Here is a 21264-nt window from a genome sequence, read left to right on the forward strand (position 1 = left end):
AGGGTAGAGACCTTGTTGGACAGACACGCCCCTCCCCAACAGCTCACAAAAGACAATCTCCTTCAGGGACTCTTACAGCCAACTCTTACAGCAGCACGAGCGCGCGTGCTGGGCGCTCTGGGGGAAAGGCAGCCCAGAAGGGACGGTGGTCCTCGGTGTTAAAGGATGTCACCTGGGAACCAGGGAGCTCATGGGAGCATCAAGAAAGAATCCCCAAATCCGGGGAGGGAAGGGGAGAGGAGGGCGAGGGAGAGCTTGAGCTTAAAGATCGGAGGTCTCCCAGCTCTGGAGGGCTCTGCTGTCCAATGAGCCACCGTTGTGCTTCTCAGTTTGGCTCTCAACTTCGGGAAGAGGGAGGGACAGGGGTGTTTCCGTGGGAGCCTTTTCTCAGCTCAGCGGAGTGTTGATGGAAGATTGTTCTTGAGAACTCTAGCTCAGTCCTACAGGAGGGGTTGGGGGTGGGGGTCGTCTCTGGGTGATTGCAGGGGCAGGGGCTCAAAACGCAAGCTCACTGCCATCCAGGGAAGTGTAGAACTGCCCCGTGAGCTTCCAAGACTCTATATCTTCAAGTCCTGTATTCCAGAGAGTTCTCTTCTTACTAAGGAGCTTTGGTGACATACTGTGTACATGTTGGGCTGCTCACAACAAGGTCAGATGTTCCAAACCATTAGGGGCTCCAGGGAGAAAGATGAGGCTCTCTACTCCAGCCTGGGAAACCTACAGAGGCAATTCTACTCTGCCCTATCGGGTCACGATGAGTTGGAATCAACTCTATGCCAGTGATTTTGTTTTTGTTTTTAAACTTCCTACTAGCTGGTCGTCATTAAGTCATGATCATGACTACAGTCTCTTGATATATTGTATCCATTCTTCTCCTGACTTCCTTATTCATTGTCCAACTTTCACATGAAAATGCCACGACTTGGGTCAGGGTAAGGAAGGACTGGGCAGTGTTTCATTCTGTTGCATGTAGTGTCACTATGAGTTAAAGCAACTACCGACCCACCACTCATTATATTTCTTTTATTTCTTCTTAATGTATTTACTTACTTACTTGCTTAACTTGCTTGCTTGTTTTTGGTCATCAAAGTGGGTTTTTCTGAAGGACAGGACACATTTCAGTCAGATTTCTTTATATTAAACTTTCCTTGTTCAAATTATGGCCTGGTTTCTCTCTCTTCATTGGACTGAAATTGTTAACAGGGAGTGACAACAAGCTGCCAACTTCAAGTTAGGGAAGAGCTTAAAGGATCCACCCTTGGCCTAAGTTCAAGGAACACCAAACAACGGTGAGGCACAATCCTTGGGCAGGCCCAGTCCCGGATGTAGGGCCCGCCGCCAGCCGGGTGACTGGGAAACACAGTGCTTGAAGCACACAGCTCTAAGTCTGTGTCTCAGTCCTCCCGTGTACCAGCCCTGTGACCTTGGACGGATTACTTCACCTGTTTATGCCTCAGCAGCCTCAACTCGAAAATGGGGGTTGTGAAGTGACCTCACAATTTTGCATCTAAGTCTTTTGAGAGTAGAAAAGCAAACAAACAAAAAAAAAAGCCAAACCCAGACAAAACTGTCTGCCCTGAGTCAGCTCTGACTCATAGCAACCCTATAGGGAAGTATAGAACAGCCCCCTTTGGGTTTCCAAAGCTGTGCATCTTCACAGGTGCAGTCACCTCAGCTTTCTTCCTGGGAGTGGCTGGTGGGTATACATTGCTGACCTTTTACCATCTGGGTTAGGCTGGGGCTGGGTTCTCTAAAGAAACAAATCCAGTGTCAGTCCTATAAGAGTTTTCCATCAATAAATAATTATAGATCAAGAAAGCATCCCAGTCCAGTCCAACTCAAGTCCAAAAGTCTGCTGCTAGTCCATAAATCCCTCTTCAGACCCACGTAGCTTCAGGCCTGAGACCCAGAAATGTGACACAGGGAGCAGGGAGAGGATGGGCTGGCGAGTGTGCAGTCACATGGATCCAAGGTTGGTGCAAACATGGCAGGGTGCCAACAGCACTCAAGGACTGCGACCCACATCCTTGGAGGTAGGCAGAGTTCCTGCGGGCAGGAAGGCAGAGGGGCAAAGAGAGAGGGAGGTTCCAGTGTCTTTTAGTCCATACCCCCATGGAGGTTTCCTCAGACTTGATCTAATTGACAGGTTGGAGTCCACTCCCACACTTTTACAAAGATTCAGGTTGACATAAACTTATCTAACTACCACAGCGGCTCAACACACACACACACACCACCACCACCACCACCTCCACCACCACCACCACCAGGACTCTTTGAGAAGGGTCAGAAATGGCAACGAAGATGTCAGGACAACTTTGCTGTTGAGTTGGGGGCATAAAGGGGATACTCTATACATGGCATAGTCCAGGGCTTGGCCCATGAAAGGCAAGAAAAACTATTAGTATTCTCTTGGGGTATGGGGCCCCCACTATTCAAATGGGTCCTCAGAAGTGACTTTGCAATTCTGGAAAATAGACAGCAGGGCACAGGGGTTCCTGGTCCCAGTGTCAGAACCAAGAGATTGAGTGTATTTTCCAGTGGGTATATATAATGGGGCTTACAGGTCATTCTAAAGGCACACACATCATGCAGCCCACATATGACATAGTCAATATCTTAAGCAGGTAGCATATTAAATCAGAAATAAGGTGAGACATCACCTTGACCTAGTGCTAGTTGACCTTAAGTGCCCCTGAGCTCTCCCCACGGGTTTGGCTATAGCACCTGATTACTCTTTATCTTCACATACCCTCCTAACATAGTGAAGTAGCCAGACACAGGAATGAGTCATCTTTTTAGGGTAGCTCCTTTAGGACTGTTCCTTCAGATAGGTGATGGTGGGGGGGGGGGACACATTTTCAGCCTGGATAATAACCTGTATCTGGAAACATTTCTATCTAGGAACAATGAAGATCTGTCTCAAAATAATGCTAGTTTTCCATGCCTGTGGTTGCAAGTGTAGAAATAAAGCCACCAACATACACTCTACCATGTCCTCTGTTTACCACCGTAGTCTTCTTCCAGTTGGGAGGGAGGAAGAAGAGGGAGTAAAAGAGGTCCAGATGTTAGCCACAGCTTCCTGGTGGCAAGGGGATAGTTGTGCAACAGAGCTGCGGGGAGCAAGATGGCTGTGGGAGGCTTGGGTTGAGGAAGAGAAAAATGTCTTCATCAAGGCAAATGCCACAGGGGGCAGACAGACAGACAGATAGACAAGGCACAAGAAAAGCCGAAGGCTCATAAAATTGGGGCTTGAGGGTGGGCTGGCTCCTTAAAAAGAAGGTGGCATCAGGACAGCTGTCCTCCATTCACTGCCATTGAGCTTATGCTCTCTCATAGTGACTCTGTAGGACCGGGCAGATCTTCCCTTGTGGGTTTCAGAGACTATAACTTGGAATAAAAAGTTCAGTCTTTCTCCCTCAGAGAGGCTATTGGTAAAACGAACCAACATTGGGGTTTGCAGCCTCATCATGGGATACACCTGCCCCTGGGGGTTACCAAGGCCATAGATATTTTCAGGAGTAGAGAGCTTGTGCAAAGTGGATGGTGACTTTGAACCCACTGACCTTGTGGTTAGCAGCTGAATACGTAACCCACCATGCCAGGAACGCTCTTTTTGGAAAGCTATTGGGTGGCAAGCGAAGGGCTATCAAAGAGGAGAAGATGGACAGTAGAGTGCTGTGAGGTGCCATCAATTCCAACTCAAACGGCGCTGTTCCGTAGAGTAGAACTGCCCATAGGGCCTGAAGCTGCCGTTTTAAGGGAGCAGATTGACAGGTCTTGTCTCTTTGCCGGATGGTTTCAAACCACTAACCCTTAAACATATATGACCAAGTCTCCTTGTACATGACAGTATCACTCAAATAAATGGTCTATGCATTTACATCAAATTATGAATTCATGTCCATATATTTTTGGAACCTGTCGGCTGTGGCCATCTCCCTTTCTGACCATGGAAGAGTAGTATATTCTTGTTTATTGGCAAAGTTCTCACCATTTAATTGGTATCAGATTCTAACAGGCACAAGTAACATTCTTTGCTGTTAACCTGATATGTTTAGGGAGGGGGCTATTGGGAAAACTTCTAACTATAGTTGAAATGCTTCTAGGGTGCTGAACTAATCCATGGATGGAGGAGGGAAAATAAGATCCAAGAAATCCCAGGTGATGAGTCTTCAGCAACTTGGATGAAATTTTATTTTAAACTTTTTAAAAATAAAAATTAAAAAAAAATTTTAAACCTTAACTGCTGGCATTTGCATGTCAGTGATGGTTGAGGCCATTCCAGAGCAGCACTTTAATTGGCCTAAATGCTATTTTTAAGTGAATACAATGAAGACTTCAAGCAGAAAACAAAATATATGCTTTTTGCATTAAAAAAAGAATTTAATGAAAAAAATATAACTAAAGGTTTTGTTGGATGGGTATGGGATTAGAGGCAAAGATAGGCCACTTCTCAACTTCTCTTGGCCAAGGCAGATCACAAGGTCATGCCTCTTCTTAAAGGGGACAGCAAAGTGTGCTCTTGCTAGTTCCCTGGAAAGAGGAGAAAGGCTGGCATGCCTCTTTAGATAAGTGTGCATTCTGTGGGACCCAACACAGCACTCAAAACTCCTTAGTGAACTCCCAACACTCTCCTGGAAGGCCTGAGACCATTTGTCATGCTGGCCTCTCTCTCTCTCTCTCTCTCTCTCTCTCTCTCTCTCTCTCTCTCTCTCTCTCTCTCTGTGTGTGTGTGTGTGTGTTCTCTGCCAGGCCACTCTAAAGAGATGTTTTCTTAAGTTATGCTAACAAGACAATCTCAGTTCCCCTTTCTGTCACAATTTGGCTGTGCTAGGCCTGTAACCTCTCTGAGCCTCACCGGTCTGCCCCTGTGAAATGGAGAGTCATTAGAACCATCTCACAGTGCTCTGTGAGGTAGGAGCTAATGCCCTTAGCAGACTTGGCTCAGAGCCTGGTCTGACCTGGACAATGAGATGCTGCTCTTAGAGTTAGGCCGCTAGTTCTTTTAAAATGACCTGGAATGTGCAAACATCATGGGAAAAAGTAAAAAAAACAAGGCAACCCAGAAACCTGTAACTATCCTTACAATCTGTATTTCACTACCTTCCAGAGAGGCAGGCAAATGTCTTCAGAGTGCTGTAGATCTTCCCAGGGCTTTTTTATTGACAAACATGGATAAGCACTTGGGCATACATGGGTGTTGGTGATGGTCCAATGTTCAGGGCACACTGTACATCATTTACAAGATGCTCTCTCAGTGAGCAGTATTTTCTGTTCTCTGTTGATACAGAGAATATGGTAAATCACATATATAATAAATGCACAAAAAGTAGCTCCATAACTATATAAATGACAATGTTTAAACTAAGTATATACAATGTTATAGTACATCTTATAGTTCATTTAGCTATTCTCTTATTGATAGATGTTCAGATTATTTGTTGATATTATAACCAATATACAAGGTCATCAGGAAAGAGGATGCTCTGCAGTGAGAAGTACGGACATCGAGGCTTCAGCCTAACAGTTGTGAGGCTGGTGCAGGCCTAGGCTGCGTTGTCTTCTATTGCAAGTAGAGCAGCTCTGGCCCGGAGCTGACGCGACAGCACTTACTTAACAACCACACAGAAGGTGCATCTCTGCTCTCTGCATATGTGTGCAGATACCAAGCAGTGCAACTTCTGGACCACAGGGTATGCGGCTTTTTCTTTGTTACAGATACTTCAAATTGCCCTCTTGATGGCTAGGCTGACTTATATTTGATACTAATAGCATATGATTTCTTACAACAATTTTTTGCTATGCAATCTGCAAACAATTATTTAGCTGTTTCCTCCACTTTGGCTTCTCCATTATTGAAATGGGTGGTTGTAAGGATTATTTGAATAATTATCTCATATATATATACATATATATATTCTTTTTACTTATTGGACTTGGGATTTAGAATGATAGCAAACTGATGCTGAATACTGTCTCTGTACAACAAAGTTAATACTTAGCGTTATTGCGGCATGAACTCATGAACTGATCATGCCACACACATGACAGGTGCATGATACTCACTTTCAATGTCTGATGGTCCAATATCCCGCTTTAACCAAAGGGGGTGGGGGCTCCTTTGTAGAAGACCTGAGCGTGCTGAAAAGAGCCTTTTGCAAAGAGCTTTAGCTGCAGGTTACCAGGACTTGCCATGGATTCCTGAATCTTCAACCAAAATTCAAACTCACTGCCATCAAGTTGATGCTAACTCATAGCAAACCTCCAGGACAGGGTAGAACTGGCCCTGTGAGTTTCCGAGTCTGTAACTCTTGTCCGGAGAGAAAAGCCCCGTCAGTATGACCTGGTGCCATACCTGCGGGAAGGACGAATGAATTCCAGCCTTTCAGAGGTCGAGAGAACCTGTTCCTCTAATGGGGACAGTTCTGAGGGGTAAGAACATGGATGGGAGAATCCTAGCTTCTGGCTACGTGTGTGAACTTGGACAAGTTGCTTAGCCTCTCTGAACTTCTTGTGTACTTAAGAAAGAGTAAATATGTTTGTTGTGAAGCTTTTATGAAATTGTACTGATAGAGATAATGGTCAGTACTTCACAGAGTCTGAGAAGGAATGCTGAAAGGAACATATTCATATTTCTAAGCCGGTGCACAGTCTGTTTTGATCTCTGAATCACAAGAAGGTGGAAGAAAGAGGTTATTAGTCTGGTTGTGTGTGATTAAAACTTTATTGCTTCATTTTCAAAATCTCTCACATAGGGTCACCATAAGTAGGAATGGACATGATGGTTACAGTTTTGGTTGTTATGTACCTACATGGTAATGTCACATTCTCATCTGCTTATTTTTGAGATCAAAGTTTTCATAGCTGCAGTTTCTCATATCAGAATTAAGATCTTCTGTATCAAGCATTTTATTTAAAATAATATATGCACATGATTAGAAACAGTCATTCAGTACCAGAAGGTACCGAATGAACATTAAGCCTCTCTCCTACCCTATCCCAAGTTCACTTCCCATTAGCAATCATTAACTGTATCTTGTGAGTCCTTCCAAACAAAACCCATGCCTACACAGCAAAACCACACAGGAATCAGTGTGTTGATGGCTGCCACCACTCATGAATGTGGCCTTGACTCTGCATCACAGTTACCCACGTGTGTCTAATGCAACTGTGTTCTCAAGGCTTTTTTTTGGGGGGGGGTGGATTGGGGAGAGTCAGCACCTAACAATAAGGTTTTTGATCACAGGTCAAGTTTAACTGTTAAAGATACCCCTATTAAAAACAAACAACAACAAACAACCCTCACTGTCATAGAGTTGATTCTGAGATTTATAATGTCCCTATAGGCCAGGGTAGAATTGCCTCTGTGGGTTTCCAACACTGGAAATGTTTAGCAGACTAAAAAGCCTAATCTTTAGTTCTAGTGGTTGGTGGTTTCAAGCTGCTGACCTTGCTGTTAGTAACCCAACGTGCATCCGTACACCATCTTTTGTTAGAGATACACACATATGTCAGATTGCTCTTTACAAATGATGAGCTAAACTTGAGAGATATTGTCCTGCGTGAGAGGGCTCATCCCTACCTGTCTCATCTCACTCTGTGTTCTGGGGTCTTGCACTCTGGGGTCTCGTTTTCCCTGATTCTCAGTAGTCTGGGGAGTTGACAGAAAGGCCCGGGGAACAGAGCGGACTGGAGGGGTCAGCACCTTGTGCTTAGCAGTGCAGCTGAAGGCCAACAGGAGATGAGACTCTTCCCTGGATGGCGGATACAGGTCTGCAGACAGGGTTCTCCAAGTTATTGACCTATTGGCAAGGCACTATGTTTTGAGGGCCTCCCAGCCGGTGACAATATCACCTGTGTCCTGGGGTGGGGGTGGAGGGAGGACAAAGCCCCTCCCACCTCTAATCCCTGCTCTGCTCTGCCAGGACTTCGTAAGGTTTTTCTATTTTTGATTCCTTTTGCAACACGGACAAGCACTGCCCGAAACACCCAGAATTCTAAGCTCGCTCGGGCAGTTTTGCCTTGTCCTATAGGGTCGCTATGAGTCCGCATCGGCACAGACTCAAAGGTAGTGAGTTTAGTTTGGGTTGAGGATTCAGGAGTCCATGGCAAAGTCCATGATTCTGAATGCTGTTTTGGTCATTGGTCGTTCAGAAACCTTTCAATGTGGCCAATTCTTTTGTGACCCCATATGCAGTTCCTCAACTTCATATGGAGTGTGGGGTCTAGACCCTTCATTGTTAGTAAGGGAACCGCTGAACATTTCTTAAGTGCCCAGCACTTTGGGTCTTGAAGGTCGATCTGGATGGGGAAGCTATGAGAGGAGGCGGCAAGTTCCTCTGTGAAGACCACAACAGACCCCTGTGGGGCTTTGTTGCCTGCATCCGTCCTCCCTCCAGCCAGACAATCCTTCCTTCCGTCAAACCCTCCTCCTTTCCCTTCCACTGCACACAACACAGCAGGTGAACATGGTCACGTTGTAAAAGTTTCAAACACAGTATCCGCATCCCTCGCACTGACGGGATCATCTCGGAGCACTGAATGAGTCTGTTTTGCGGTCCGAATTCCCTACCCATTTACAGACATCACTTAACATCCCGAGTGAGAGGTGCACTTTTGTCTTGAACATAAAAAGGGGCGCACTATAGTCTGACTGAGCATCTCGACTTTTAAAGAATTAATTGGACATTAGTTCATATTGGTGCTACCTCATCCTTTTTCTTCATAAGTTTTATTGGCACATAATCCACATCATACAATTCAAGAGTTCAATCATTAAAAGCGTGTGTAATCTATTAAAAATATTTTTATTGGGGGCTCATGCAACTCATCACAATCCATCCATCCATTGTGTCGAGCACATTTGTACATTTGTTGCCATCATCATTCTCAAAACATGTTCTACTTGAGCCCTTGGTATCAGCTTTCAACTTTTTCCTCCTCTTTCCCTCCCTCCATCCCTCATGAACCCTTGATAATTTATAAATTTTTTTTTTCATGTCTTACACTGACTGATGTCTCCCTTTACCCACTTTTCTGTTGTCCATCCCCCTGGGAGGGGGTCATATGTAGATCATTGTGATCAGTTCCCCCTTTCACCCCAACCTTCCCCTTCCCCTCCTGGTATGGCTATTCTCAATAAACCCCCCCCTAAGGGGGTTTATCTGTCCTGGATTCCCTGTATTTCCAGCTCTTATCTGCACCCAGGTACATGCTCTGGTCTAGTCAGATTGGTAAGGTAGAATTGGGGTATGATAGTGGGGGGGCAACATTAAAAAACTAGAGGAAAGTTGTGTTTCATCAGTGCTATACTGCACCCTGACTTAAAAAAAATTTATGACATCATAGTATTTTACATTACAGGCAGATCACTATTCAACTGTTTGCCAATGAATGAGTATTTTTAAAGAAAGATGAGGCTGTCCACTCCTGTAGAGATTTATATTCTCTGATGTATTCAGTCCCTGTGCATCAGAATTTATTCAATGGCAGTGGGTTTCTTGGTTTTAATTTTAAATATTCTAATAATGGTGCCATGAACAACCTGATACAGGATTTTCCGTAAATAAATGATATTTTTATTTAAGGGACCTATACAACTAGATACTGCCCAATGCCTTCTAAAATAGCCGTTATCATTTAATTCTCCTTCCAAATGTGATGAAGAATAGACTAGCAATTCCCCACATCCGAGGCTCCCTGGGTTAAATGACCAACCTTGCACGTTTTGGTCAATCTGCTCTCAGGAGAGACATCTTTGTAAAATGCAAATCACTTCGTGCACTTGTTAAAACTCTCTCCAGGGGTTTCCTTCCCCCTTCACAATAAATCTCAAAGTCCTTAGCTTGCCTCACATGGCATTTTTGTTGTTGTTGTTGTTGCTTTTCTCCTGTAGGCTGTCACCTCACACGTCTGTTAACACTTGTTCTGGGACCAAGGTCCCAGTCGTAGAATCCCTCTGATGAGTGGGTGACTTGCCAACAGTGACTGGCCATTTCTTAGATCCTGCCGTTGGTGCTCCATGTTTGCTGAATGAAAGAGGCTGGCGCGTTGGGGAACCAGTGGGAAATTCCTCATCACTCCTGGGCCTGCCCTGGACCCCAGGTTTGGAGAACAGACCCCGGCAGTGGGGCTGAGCTGGACTTGGCTTGGCCAGTGCTTCCAGCCAGGGCTTGAACAGCTTCCCTCTTCCCACCCAGAGAGGCTCCAATTTATGTAACAGGAGACCCTCCCCGGCAGGTTACATAACTGGAAACAGAATGGTCGGTGTCACATCGTTGGTTCCAACGTTCCTATATAAAATGCGTATGCTGACCAATAGAGGGCACAACAAAATATCTTAAGAGATGTGCACAGAACCAGGCTGGAGGGCAACTCAGTCCCTCGGGTGTTTGGGGAAATCTTTGGAATGTCCAAACTGGAGTAGGAGAAATTATACCCTGAAGACAAAAAGAACCCGAAAAAAAGAAAGTCTTTCAAGGCCCATACACTGTCCACGCAGCAATTCGCACAAGGGATAACGATGGTGGTGGCGCGCAGTGTTGCATTAGGTCCCAAACTTGATGGGCGAATTTACAAGCTACCGTTTCTCTGCTACACGTCAAGAGGGAAAATCTGATCAAAATACCCAAGAGCCGACCATTGGGTCAATCAACAGCAGGGCAGACAACGCCCCGTAAGGTTTCCTAGGCCGTGGTCTTTAGAAGCCGACAACCTCTATCTCCCACAGAGTGGATGGTGGGCGAGTGGTTGGTGGGTTCGAACCCCCAACTTCTAGAAGAAGCAATGGGGTGGGAAATGGAGCTTCCGAAACCCAACACTTTTTATTTAAGGTCATTTTATTGGAGTTTCTTACAACTCTTATTACAATCTATACATCAACTGTATCAGGCGTATTTGTACATTATGTTGCCATCATTCTTTTCTAGACAATTACTCTCTATTTAGCCCTTGGTATTATCTCCTCTTTTTCCCCCCTCGCCCCCAACACTTTTTAAAAATATGTGATCGCTTTATATTTTCTTACACATACAAGAGGAACGGTTTTCTTCTTTTGTTTTCCCTGTGGTCAACAGCAGTGCGACGTGAAGGTTCAGAGTCAGCAAGTGCCCTTAGGCTGTTGCATGAAATAAAAAAAAAGTAAATGAAAGATTCTTAACCCACCCAAACAATTTTAACGGGCAACTTTACCACTTGGTTCCCCTTATACCAGCCTGTGCGGAAAGGGCGGGAAAGAGGACTCTGCGAGCGGACCAAACAAGTAAAAGAAAGAAAGGAAAGAACAGAGGACAGAGCCAGGAAACTCTCATAAACGCCCCAGAGGGCACGGCAGCCCTGGGGCTCGGTCTCCTAGGAGCCGTCCAACCTCTGCGTCAATCAGCCCTGCCCGGCTTCGCGATTGGTCAGCGTCTTCCTTGGCCTCTCTAGAGCCCACCTCCCGGTTGCTTGGGGTTTACTTCCCCAAAGTACAAGGGTCCCACCTTGTGGAGCAACCGCTCCTGCCCGGAAAACAGGTCTCCGCCCAGGGGGGGGAAAAGACATTTTAGCAAATGAGAATAGCTCCATAGGCTTATTGGCTAGTATAGGTATCGATCACCTAACTTCCCGCCCACCTTTCCACGGTCCCTTTAAGACATTGGCTTCTCGGGGTGCCAATCTGACACTCGGGAAACGCGATCTTTACCGTCTCATACGTCCAATTCCAAGCCAATCAAGAGCCCCGCCTCCGCCGGGAGCCGGTACCCAATGGCGGCTCGAAGAGCCCAGCGAGCGCGTCCTGGATTGGCCGGCCGCCCGCCCGGCTTGGCTGCAGCAAGCTAGGCTGAGTGGTGGCTATATAGCCCGGCGGCGGAGCACGCGTGTGTGCCGACGCAGTTGCGTTAGGGTTTTCTGCCATCGGCCCTGCTGTGGAGCGAAGCTTGTTCCTCTCCCGCTCAGCCGCGCAGGTATACCGGGGCGGGGGCGGGGGCGGTCCGCCGGAGCCCGGGCAGTTGTTAGCCCAGGGAAGTCCGAGCAGCGGCCGCGCGAGGCGCTTCGCACCCCCCCCCAACCAACGGCTGTGGGCGCGCGCGCGCCCCTCCGCCTCCCCCACCCCCACTGGCCTGAGCGCGAGCCCGTGGCCGCCGTGCGCACGTGCCGCGTCCAACGGCCACGCGGGGCGAGCGCGAGCCGCGGCCGCCGCCCGGGTCCCAGGACGATCTCGGGGGCGCAGGGAGCCCCGCGCGGCCGGGGAGGTTCTGCGCATCGGGCCCCGCCGGCCTTTCCTGCTGCCCCGCACTCCCCACCCTGCCTCCCCGGGCCGTGGGGCGCAGACTTGGCCCGGACTAGGAGGAGGGCTGGGGGCGCCATCCGTGCGGTCAGGCTTTCCGATCGCAGTGGTGGGGACCGAATGCATGGAGAATTGGCAGAATAATCACGGAAAGCGCTGAGCTCTCCCCCGGGCCAGGCCCCATGCCCTGCAATTTGTACTGTAGTCCATTTAATCCTCCCAGGGACCCCCCTGAGGTAGGTACAGTTCTTAACCTTTTACCGCGGCCTCCAACGCCCCGAGTTGCAGTGACCTGACCCAAGGCACGAAGATGGCACGGGGCCGGCATCCGAACCCTGGCCGCCGGACTGGACTTTTCGTTTCCGAGCCTGTTTCGTTCTTTGGTCCAGCGGCCTGTGAGGTCTTCGGACACCTTTGCGCCCAGAGCAGTCGTCACGGGGGCCGGGTTGGGGGTGGGGTGTGTGTGCGGCAGCATCCACCTCGAAAGACCCCCCACTGTCGGGGGCACTGTTCAGGCATTTATGCTTGAGGCCATTGGTGGCCGTCCCGGGAGCAAGGGTTGGAAGTGGGATTAGGACAAAGGAAGAGGGTTTAGCTTCCTTACTACCTGGCGCCCTTCAGACATGCTGCGCTCACAGCTTCTGGAAAAAGCAGGAGCAAAAAAAGAATGCAGATTTAAAACTCAGCGAGATGGTAGGAAATTTCCGCCAGCAGGAAGTTAAGTTCTGATATGTATACCGTATTACTCTTAACAAAAAAACAACGAAACCAGAGCTCTCTTTTGAGAAGGTAATTTAACTTCCTTGTTTTTTAATGGAAGAAAGTGAATCCATAACAACGAGTTTCAAGGCTCTTCGGTATCTGTGGGTCAATGAATTGAAAGCATGGCTGATGAATTCCACCTCTCTGGAGCTTATAAATGCTACAGGAACTGCAGGCGATTGAGATAGGAGAGGTCTTTGGTTGAAAACTACTCCTTCCGGCCAGTTAGCATACTCTTGTTAGTGTGCAATATGATGGGAGAAGACACCTTTCAAGGCTTGAGTTTACATGCCTTCAGAAAAGGCTTATTTAAAGCTTGTATACTCCCTGGCTTTCTGACATGGTGGGTGTACCTGTGTTGCAGGTCCAAATCGTTAGTTTGCAATACAAATAAACTGCAGTGGAAGTTTTGGGGACCAGCTTTTCTGGGTTTTTACTCCTTAGGATCATTTTTTTAATAGTCCAAGGGAAAAATGCTAAGTGCGTGCTTGTAAATTTAAAATGGGGAGCCTAATTTTTAAAAAATTGTGATTTAGGTGAAAGTTTTCAGAGCAAGTTGGTTTTCCATTCAACACTTTGTCCACGTTTTGTGAAAATTACTGCAGAGTTCAGTATTTATGTTTCCATTTACTCTTCACTGAGCTGCTATTCCCCCCTCCAATGTTTACCAAACAAACTAGCAAAGGATCAAAATATTGTGTGATCCCTTTCTTACATTTAGTTGTTGCCAATAAATAACAACTCCCGTTGGATGTAACACTGTTTCCTTTGGCACTTGCTTTTGTGTAGCAATTTTTAAATGTTGCCTTCATCTAGAGGGATTAGCCATGGAATCAGCATTTTACTTTCAGATTTAAGGTGAGTTCTGGTGGCCCAGTTGGCTATGAACTGGATTACTACACATGGGGTCAGCAGTTTGAAACCATCATCCACTCTGGGGGAGAAAGATGAAGCTTTTTGTCCTGTGAAAAGTTAGTTCCCGGAACCCCACAGGGGCAGTTCTGCTTTGCACTGTATAGTCAGAAGTGACTCCATTGCAGTTAGCTTTGTTTTAAAGTGAGCAATTTTTAAGTTATCAAGTGTTAAAGATAATATGGTGTGTTTAAAGTCTAGTCTGATTTCAGCTAATTTTAGTGCTGCTTGAAGAATTTTTTTGTCAGTCTCTAAGTTTTTTTAAAAAAATAGTGTTTTTGGCTTCAGGCTAATAGTGCCCAGTGAGACTAAAATAAAGGGATATTTCACAAGTTGGTACTGTAACTGGTCCGTTGTGCATGGGTTTCCAGATCAAGTGAAATGAATAAATTGAGAAGGCTTTGGAAAAGCCTTGAGCCTCCCTATCAAGTCCTTAATCCTTTAATAATCTGAGTTCTGTATTTTCTAACAGGTAGAAAGCAGACAGTGCTTTTTTTCTTTTCTTTTCTTTTCTTTTTTGCTTTTTTCTTTTAACTGTTTTTCTGTTAATACTTCTCAACTGACACTCCCCTTTAGAGACCGAGATTTGGGTAGTTTTCTGGTGACCTATTTTGACAACAGGTTTTGTTTTGTTTTTTTATAATTTACATTATGGGTCTTTAACTTCCTTTAATATTTTGCACAGAAAGTAAATGACAGAGGTAAGTTAGTGAGTTGAGTGTTATGTTATATCCCTCGGACAAAACTATTACTGGCTGATGTTTCTTAAACTTTTACAAAAGGGAAATTGGTCAAAGTAGGTAGATACTTTTATATTGGCTAGTTGCTTGTCTAGTGGGAAGGCAATTATTAGTGCAATATTGTCCGTTCAGCTCAGAACTTAAATTAGATTCTTCAAGTGTAATCAGTGATCACACTGCGGTGATTAAGCTAGGTTTATATTTATAAATATTGTTTAAAAATCCATTTCCTAGTCCTTGTGTGTCTTGTTAGGCGCCATGGGTGATAGGGTGAAGAGCTAGGAGTAATGTGTACAAGAGAAGTCAAAAGGACTTTATAAAGAAGAGGGAAACAAACTTGTACAAGCGGTGTGTTCCTGGGAAATAAAGTCTTTGCTTTACTTGCTACAGTAAAGTCTGCATCAGTCATACACACAACAGAAACTCAACTCTTGTGATCTATTGGATTTTTGTTGGCTGCTTTCAGAAGTAGATTACAAACCTTCCTTTCCGATCCATCTTGATCACATCTATCTGGAAACTGCTGAAACCTGTGTAGCATCCTGTCAACATGGAAGTCTCCATTGACAGTCAGTGTGAGGCCTTGATTGGGAATTAAATTAAAACAGTAATCCTCCCCCCTCCCCCAAGTGCAAATTCTAGCACTAAACCATTACCCATCTAAATTTTCCTTTGTGTGCAGTGGCTAATCTGTACTGTTTAGCTGTGTGCCACGTTAGAGATGGTGCAGTGTATGGGGTCTGACTTCCTCCCTGGAGGCCCTTTGTCCACTTGTAGGGATGGGTCCCTCTGAGCCTGTGTGTGATTTGAGGAGCTCCTCCCCTTTAGGGGCATATTTGTACATTGTAGTAGGTGTGCTCACATTTTTGTTGATAGGAAAGCAGAAACTGAAAGCTAAAGTGCCTCACCTGAGGTTGCAGGTAGGGACACGATTAGATACTAGCTTTCTTTTTTTAATACGCCTTTCAAGAGACTTATCAGATTAAATGACTTTATTTTTTATAAATAATTTTATTGGGGCTCGTACACCTCTTATCACAATCCATACATACATCAGTTGAGTAAAGCTCCCTTATACATTCGTTGCCCTCATCATTCTCAAAATTTGCCTTCCATTTGGGTTCCTGGTGTCAGCTCATTTTCCTTTTTTCCCTCCCTCTCCTTCCCCGCTCCACCCTCCTAAATGACCTTATTTAAGCTCTAGGCCAGGGGTCCTGAAGCTTTTTCAACAGGGGACCAGTTCACTGTCCCTCAGACCCGTTGGAGAGCAGACTGTAGTTTTAAAAACTATGGACAAATTCCTATGCACACTGCACATACCTTATTTTGAAGTTAAAAAACAAAGGGCAAAACCACCCAGCTGGCCTGATCAGTGTCCTTGGGGGTTTGAGGACGCCTGCTCTAGGCCAGTGGTTCTCAACCTTCCTGATGCCTCCACCCTCTAATACAGTTCCCCATGCTGTGGTGACCCCCAACCATAACATTATTTTCGTTGCTACTTCATAACTTTAATTTTGCTACTGTTATGAATCAGGAGACCCCTGTGACCTATAGGGTGAGAACCACTGCTCTAGGCTATCCTATAAATCACACGATTAAGCCACCAGGTCACTTTGAAACCAACAGGGTAAAGATGAGACTTCCTACTCGGGTGCCAGTTACAGGCTCAGGAACCCACAGTGGCAGGCTACCCTGTCCTATTGGTCGACATGGACTCGTGACAGTGAGATGAGAAGGACCTAGAAGGGTGCTTTAGAGAGATGTGCACCAGTTACTCCCATAGTTAGACAATGGCCCTGGGAGACGACCTGAGTGTGGCGGGAACCTGTCCTTCCTTGTGTATGTAGAGTGGTTTTTTTTGTATGTGTGTTTTTCATGCCTGTAGGCTGTGCCTCAAGTTTACTTTGTGAATCCTCTGAGTTGCCTGGAGTGTAGCCATTTATGGCAGCTAATATGGATAGGACATTAATGTTCTTAGGAATTTGATAGTACGAGGCTTCAAAAAGTTCGTGGGGAAAATTTCATCAGCTTTCAATTCCACTTTTCTTTGAACTTTTTGAAGTCCTCTTATATTAACTTCCAAGAAGTTTTTAATTTTAATTATAAATGGCATTGTTTCTTAATTATGAACACAGGTTATTGGTCTTTGACTTGGGAACGGGAAAGGGATGTTAGAAAGAAAGAAGTAACACATGGGGGCAGTGTTAGAAATCATGTTTAGTGTACTAGTAAATAATGAATTAAATTCTCACTTTCTATCGAGGTTTTTTAAGTGACTTTAGATATACTTGACAGCGGCAACAAAGAGAAGAGAAAGACTTGTCAACTGTTAACTAAGTTCCCTAATGTTAACATGTCAGGTAATCATAGAACATTTTTCAAAATGGAGAAAAAAATGCAGTTAACTAGCTGATGGAACATGTTCACATAGTCTCTGTATTCCCCTGCTGCCCGTCTTGTACTTTAGGTCCAATCCAGGATACCATATTGCATTCAGTTCATCTCTGAGCCTGTGACAAGTTCCTTCCTGGACTTTCTGACCTTGACGTATTGTTGGGTATTTTGTAGACCTTCTCTATTTCCCAATTAGATGGAGGCTGTGGGTTTAGATAAAAATACCATGGAGTTACTTATTGGCGCGTCTTACAACATCAAACCAAGGGCATATACATTTCTAGGTGAATTTAACATTGATAACTTGGTTAATGTGCTGCTAGGTTAGTGTTTTCTAATTATTACTGTTTCCATGAGATTAATAAATGGCCCACACCGTGTGGTAGGAAGAGGAATGGGATACAGCCCTCTTTTCTAAAACTTGAAACCAAACTCACTGACTCTGAGTCAGCAACTCTATTGGGAAGAGTAAAGCTGCCTCTGAGTTTCCCAAAGTGTTTTCAAGAAAGCCCCTTCTTTCTCCTGTGGAGCAGCTGGTGGTTTTGAACTACTGGCCTTGTGGACTGCAGCCCAACACATAATCACTATGCCAGCAGGCCTCCACTTTTTCTAAAGAGAGGAGAATCAAAGAATTCACAGGCATATGGTAAAGCTACTATTGTAATTAATATGTTGAAGGAGAGAATAAAGTTCTGCAGCTATTTTTTAATGTGTGGTTATTGCCTATGACTGCTAGCAAAACCCACTGCCTTTGAGTTGATTCTGACTTGTGTATGAGATTTAAGCCTCATCTGTGGAGTGGCTGGTTGGCTTGAGCTGCTGATGTGGTCAGCATTTGTATGAACTCTTGAATATTAATATTCGTTGGGTTATAATCCAATAGTCTTATTTTGTTGCTCCAGTTCTGTCTCCTGTGTGCTTTTGAGATGCCCATGTCCCATCTTCTAAAAAGCCTTTTCTGCATTACCAAGTGCTTTATGCTCATCTCATATTTTGCCTGCCTTGTCCCTAGAATCAGCTAGTTCTCCAAGGAGCTGTTCAGGATAGTTCTGACAGGAGATGGCAGGTGGTCAATGTCAAGAGTGGAAAATAGATTGAGCAGTGGGTCTACTTGGATCAGTGAGATCCTGCTGCTCTTGCTCTTAGCATGGACTTCTTACACAGTATACATCAGGGATTGACTGTTGGCATATAGGGACCCATGTAATTTTTTCTTTTTTTTGAATTAAAAATTTAAAGCAAACAGTTACTTCCAACCATCCATTCATCGTGGCAAGCACATTAGAACATTTGTTGCCATCATTTTCAAAACATTTTCTACTTGAGCCCTTGGTATCAGCTACTCATTTTCCCCCTCCCTCTTCCACCCTGTCTCTCTCATGAACCCTCGATGATTTGTAAATTATTATTTTTTCATGTCTTACACTCACCCTATGTCTCCCTTCACCCACTTTTCTGTTGTCTGGCCCCCTGAGAGGAAGTCATATGTAGATCATTGTGATTGAGTTCCCCTTTCTCACCCCACCATTTGCCAAACTTTTTTACACTTTCTTTACTTTAAAAAAAATCGTTTTATTAGGGTCTCATACAACTCTTATCACAATCCATACATACATCAATTGTGTAAAGCACATTTGTACATTCTTTGCCCTCATCATTTTCAAAACATTTGCTCTCTACCTAAGTGCCTGGCATCAGCTCCTCATTTTCCCGCTCCCCGCTCCCTCATAAACCCTTGATAATTTATAAATTATTTTGTCATATCTTACACTGTCCGATGTCTCCCTTCTCTGCTGTCCTTCCCCCAGGGAGGAGGTCACATGAAGATCCTTGAAATCGGTTCCCCCTTTTCACCCACCCTCTATACTTTTTCTTCGGTAGGTTCTCATTCCTCTTGCTTCTCTGTGTCAACCCTTATCTTGGCTATTCTTGTTTCCAAACTATTTTATTAGTAGGTTTAAAAATGGCTGCCTTGAAATACAACTGGCATACAAAGGCCTGGTACTTTTTTTTATACGTATATATCCATAAAAATGGTCCCTGTTAGCACAGTGGGCTAGGCATTGAGCTGCTAACCCCAAGGTTTCTTGATCAAACTCATCAGCTACTCTGCAGGAGAAAGATGAGGCTGTCTGCACCTGTTTTTAGAGCAAGTAGTGGTCTTTGATTTTATTTTTCTCTACCCATAATACAATGCCACAATTAGGATAATGAACATACCCATCACCCTTAACTTTTGCTGTTTGTGTTTACTTTTCCTTATCCCTACTGCCTACCTTGCTACTATGAAATCATTATCTGCTCTCTTACAATAGACTAGTTTGCATTTTCTAGAGTTTTTGCATAAATAGAATTATGTAGTATGGGTATACACACACTTCCGCTTCAGTCACTCCATGATTATTTTGAGATGCATTCATAAGAGCCACCTTTATCTCTGAGTAGTATTCCATTATGTAGCTATATTAATAGTTCCCTGATTTGTTGTTGGAGGAGGTTGGTTTGTTTCTAAAGTGGGTGATTCCACCCCCTGGGGGTGGAGGTGTGCTGTAGACACAGATACTTACCTTACTCCTTGGTTATGGGCTATAGTACAAGCTTTTGATTGCCAAGGGGTGCACTAGTAGTTGTCTGAAATGGGGACTGTGGGACATACACTTTGGAGAATGTATGATGAAGATGTATGCTTAACCCTAGTTGTGCCACTTGCAAGTTTCCTTCAGCAGCTCCCTGCCACCCCTTTCTCACTGCCATCCAGTGGATGCCAGCTCATAGTGACCCCCACCCCGTGGGTTTCTGAAACCAGACCTGTTGGCAGGAGTAGAAAGCCCCTCGTCTTTCTTCCTGTGGAGCAGCTGGTGCTTTCGAACTGCTTATCTTTAGGGCCCCATGCATAACCACCAGGGCTCCTCCCACCCCTTTGGCACTCTTGAATGTTTTCTTTTCCCTACTGATTTCCTGGTCAATGCTTTTCTATTGCCTAAGCTCTTACTAGTTTAGGGGAGAGGTCTCTTGGGAGACCAGTGATAGCTTTTAATTTGTGTTTTACAGGCAATACTTAGTGAGGTATCTGTCTTTGTTGCCCACTTAGTACTTTCTTGAGAATTGCATTTCATTTCCTTTGTCTGTTTTCTCTTAGATTGTTGTTGTTATTTAACTTGAATGAATTCTAGATGCTAATATTTTAATACATAGTCCTGTACTGGTTTTGTGCTGTTATTAAAGGCATTTTTGCTATTTTGATTTTAGACTTGGGTAGAGACTATATCTTTAAATCTTTTGTGAATTTGAACAAAAGTTACAGATGGACATGAAGTGGAGATTTGAAAAGTATTAGAATATTTCATTTATGATCAAAGTTAAAGTGTCTTTGATGATATCTAATCTCCACGTCAGGAAGGTTGTTTGCTCTGTTTAGAACACCTAAGGAAGGTGTGCAGTTCAAATTTGGTAAGACTAGTGTACAGTATAACCTTCTGTACTCTTTGGACAGTTAATAATTCAGAAACCTCAAATTAAAGTAAAACCCAAAACCTCAAATTAGTTTTCATGGTTTTGCTTTGAGGAATTTTAAAACCAATGAAATGTGACACTGTTAAGATGAATTGTTACCAGTAAAAAATAAACTGCTTTCTTAAATTGGGAAATTTCATTGTCATAAAGTACTTTAAGAAAGCAGAATACATGATTATATCAGTTTAAAATAAATGTAAGGGTGTGAAACCAGAACATTTTTAGAAACATGCTAGTTAGCCCTTTTACAGTTGGGAGAGAGTAATCAGATATAGAACTCGTACATCGTGAGTGCTGTCATAGCGCCTTGACATAAACTTTTAAGTATTAGCATATTGAGATGTCCACATTAAGACAACAGTTTCACAGCCTTGGCCCTTACCATTCTGAGGCCACACAGGCAAGGCTTCTTATGCAGCATTCATCTGGGCGGACCATTGCTTTCCTGAAAGCAACCTCGAGAGGCCCCTGAAGGGAACCTTTGCCCTGGGTTTGCTAAACTTCTGGTAAGGGTGATGGGAAGGTTCAGGGGATAAGGTCACGCATGTCCACATGATGAATGTAATTAACCTCACTGAATTGTGCATGTAAAGGATTCTGAAATGGAGACGAGCCAGTCTGTGCAGTATAGCACTGATGAAACATACAACTTTCCTCTAGTTCTTTAATGCT

The 21264-nt window shown here is 44.6% G+C and overlaps 1 protein-coding gene and 1 non-coding gene across 3 annotated transcripts in view; both read left to right on the forward strand.

Annotated features, from left to right (window-relative positions):
- Window positions 1-3902: 3902 nt before the first annotated feature.
- LOC142442159 (small nucleolar RNA SNORA24) lies at window positions 3903-4036 on the forward strand. Its single transcript, XR_012783391.1, has one exon. It is a non-coding gene; the product is annotated as a small nucleolar RNA SNORA24 (small nucleolar RNA).
- Window positions 4037-11818: 7782 nt separating this feature from the next.
- The window catches only part of G3BP1 (G3BP stress granule assembly factor 1), a 43671-nt gene continuing 34225 nt past the window's right edge, over window positions 11819-21264 (forward strand). Inside the window, exon 1 of one of the 2 annotated variants that reach the window (XM_075541852.1) lies at window positions 11819-11948. Coding sequence is in view for 1 of the 2 variants with exons in the window: in XM_075541851.1 (XP_075397966.1) it covers window positions 12454-12507 (54 nt within the window). In the remaining variant the exon portion in view is untranslated. Of the gene's footprint in view, window positions 11949-12256; window positions 12508-21264 lie in introns of those variants that run through there. The other variant, XM_075541851.1, reaches the window with a different exon arrangement.

The sequence above is a fragment of the Tenrec ecaudatus genome, chromosome 2, assembly GCF_050624435.1.
Source record: "Tenrec ecaudatus isolate mTenEca1 chromosome 2, mTenEca1.hap1, whole genome shotgun sequence".
NCBI classification, from domain to species: domain Eukaryota; kingdom Metazoa; phylum Chordata; class Mammalia; order Afrosoricida; family Tenrecidae; genus Tenrec; species Tenrec ecaudatus.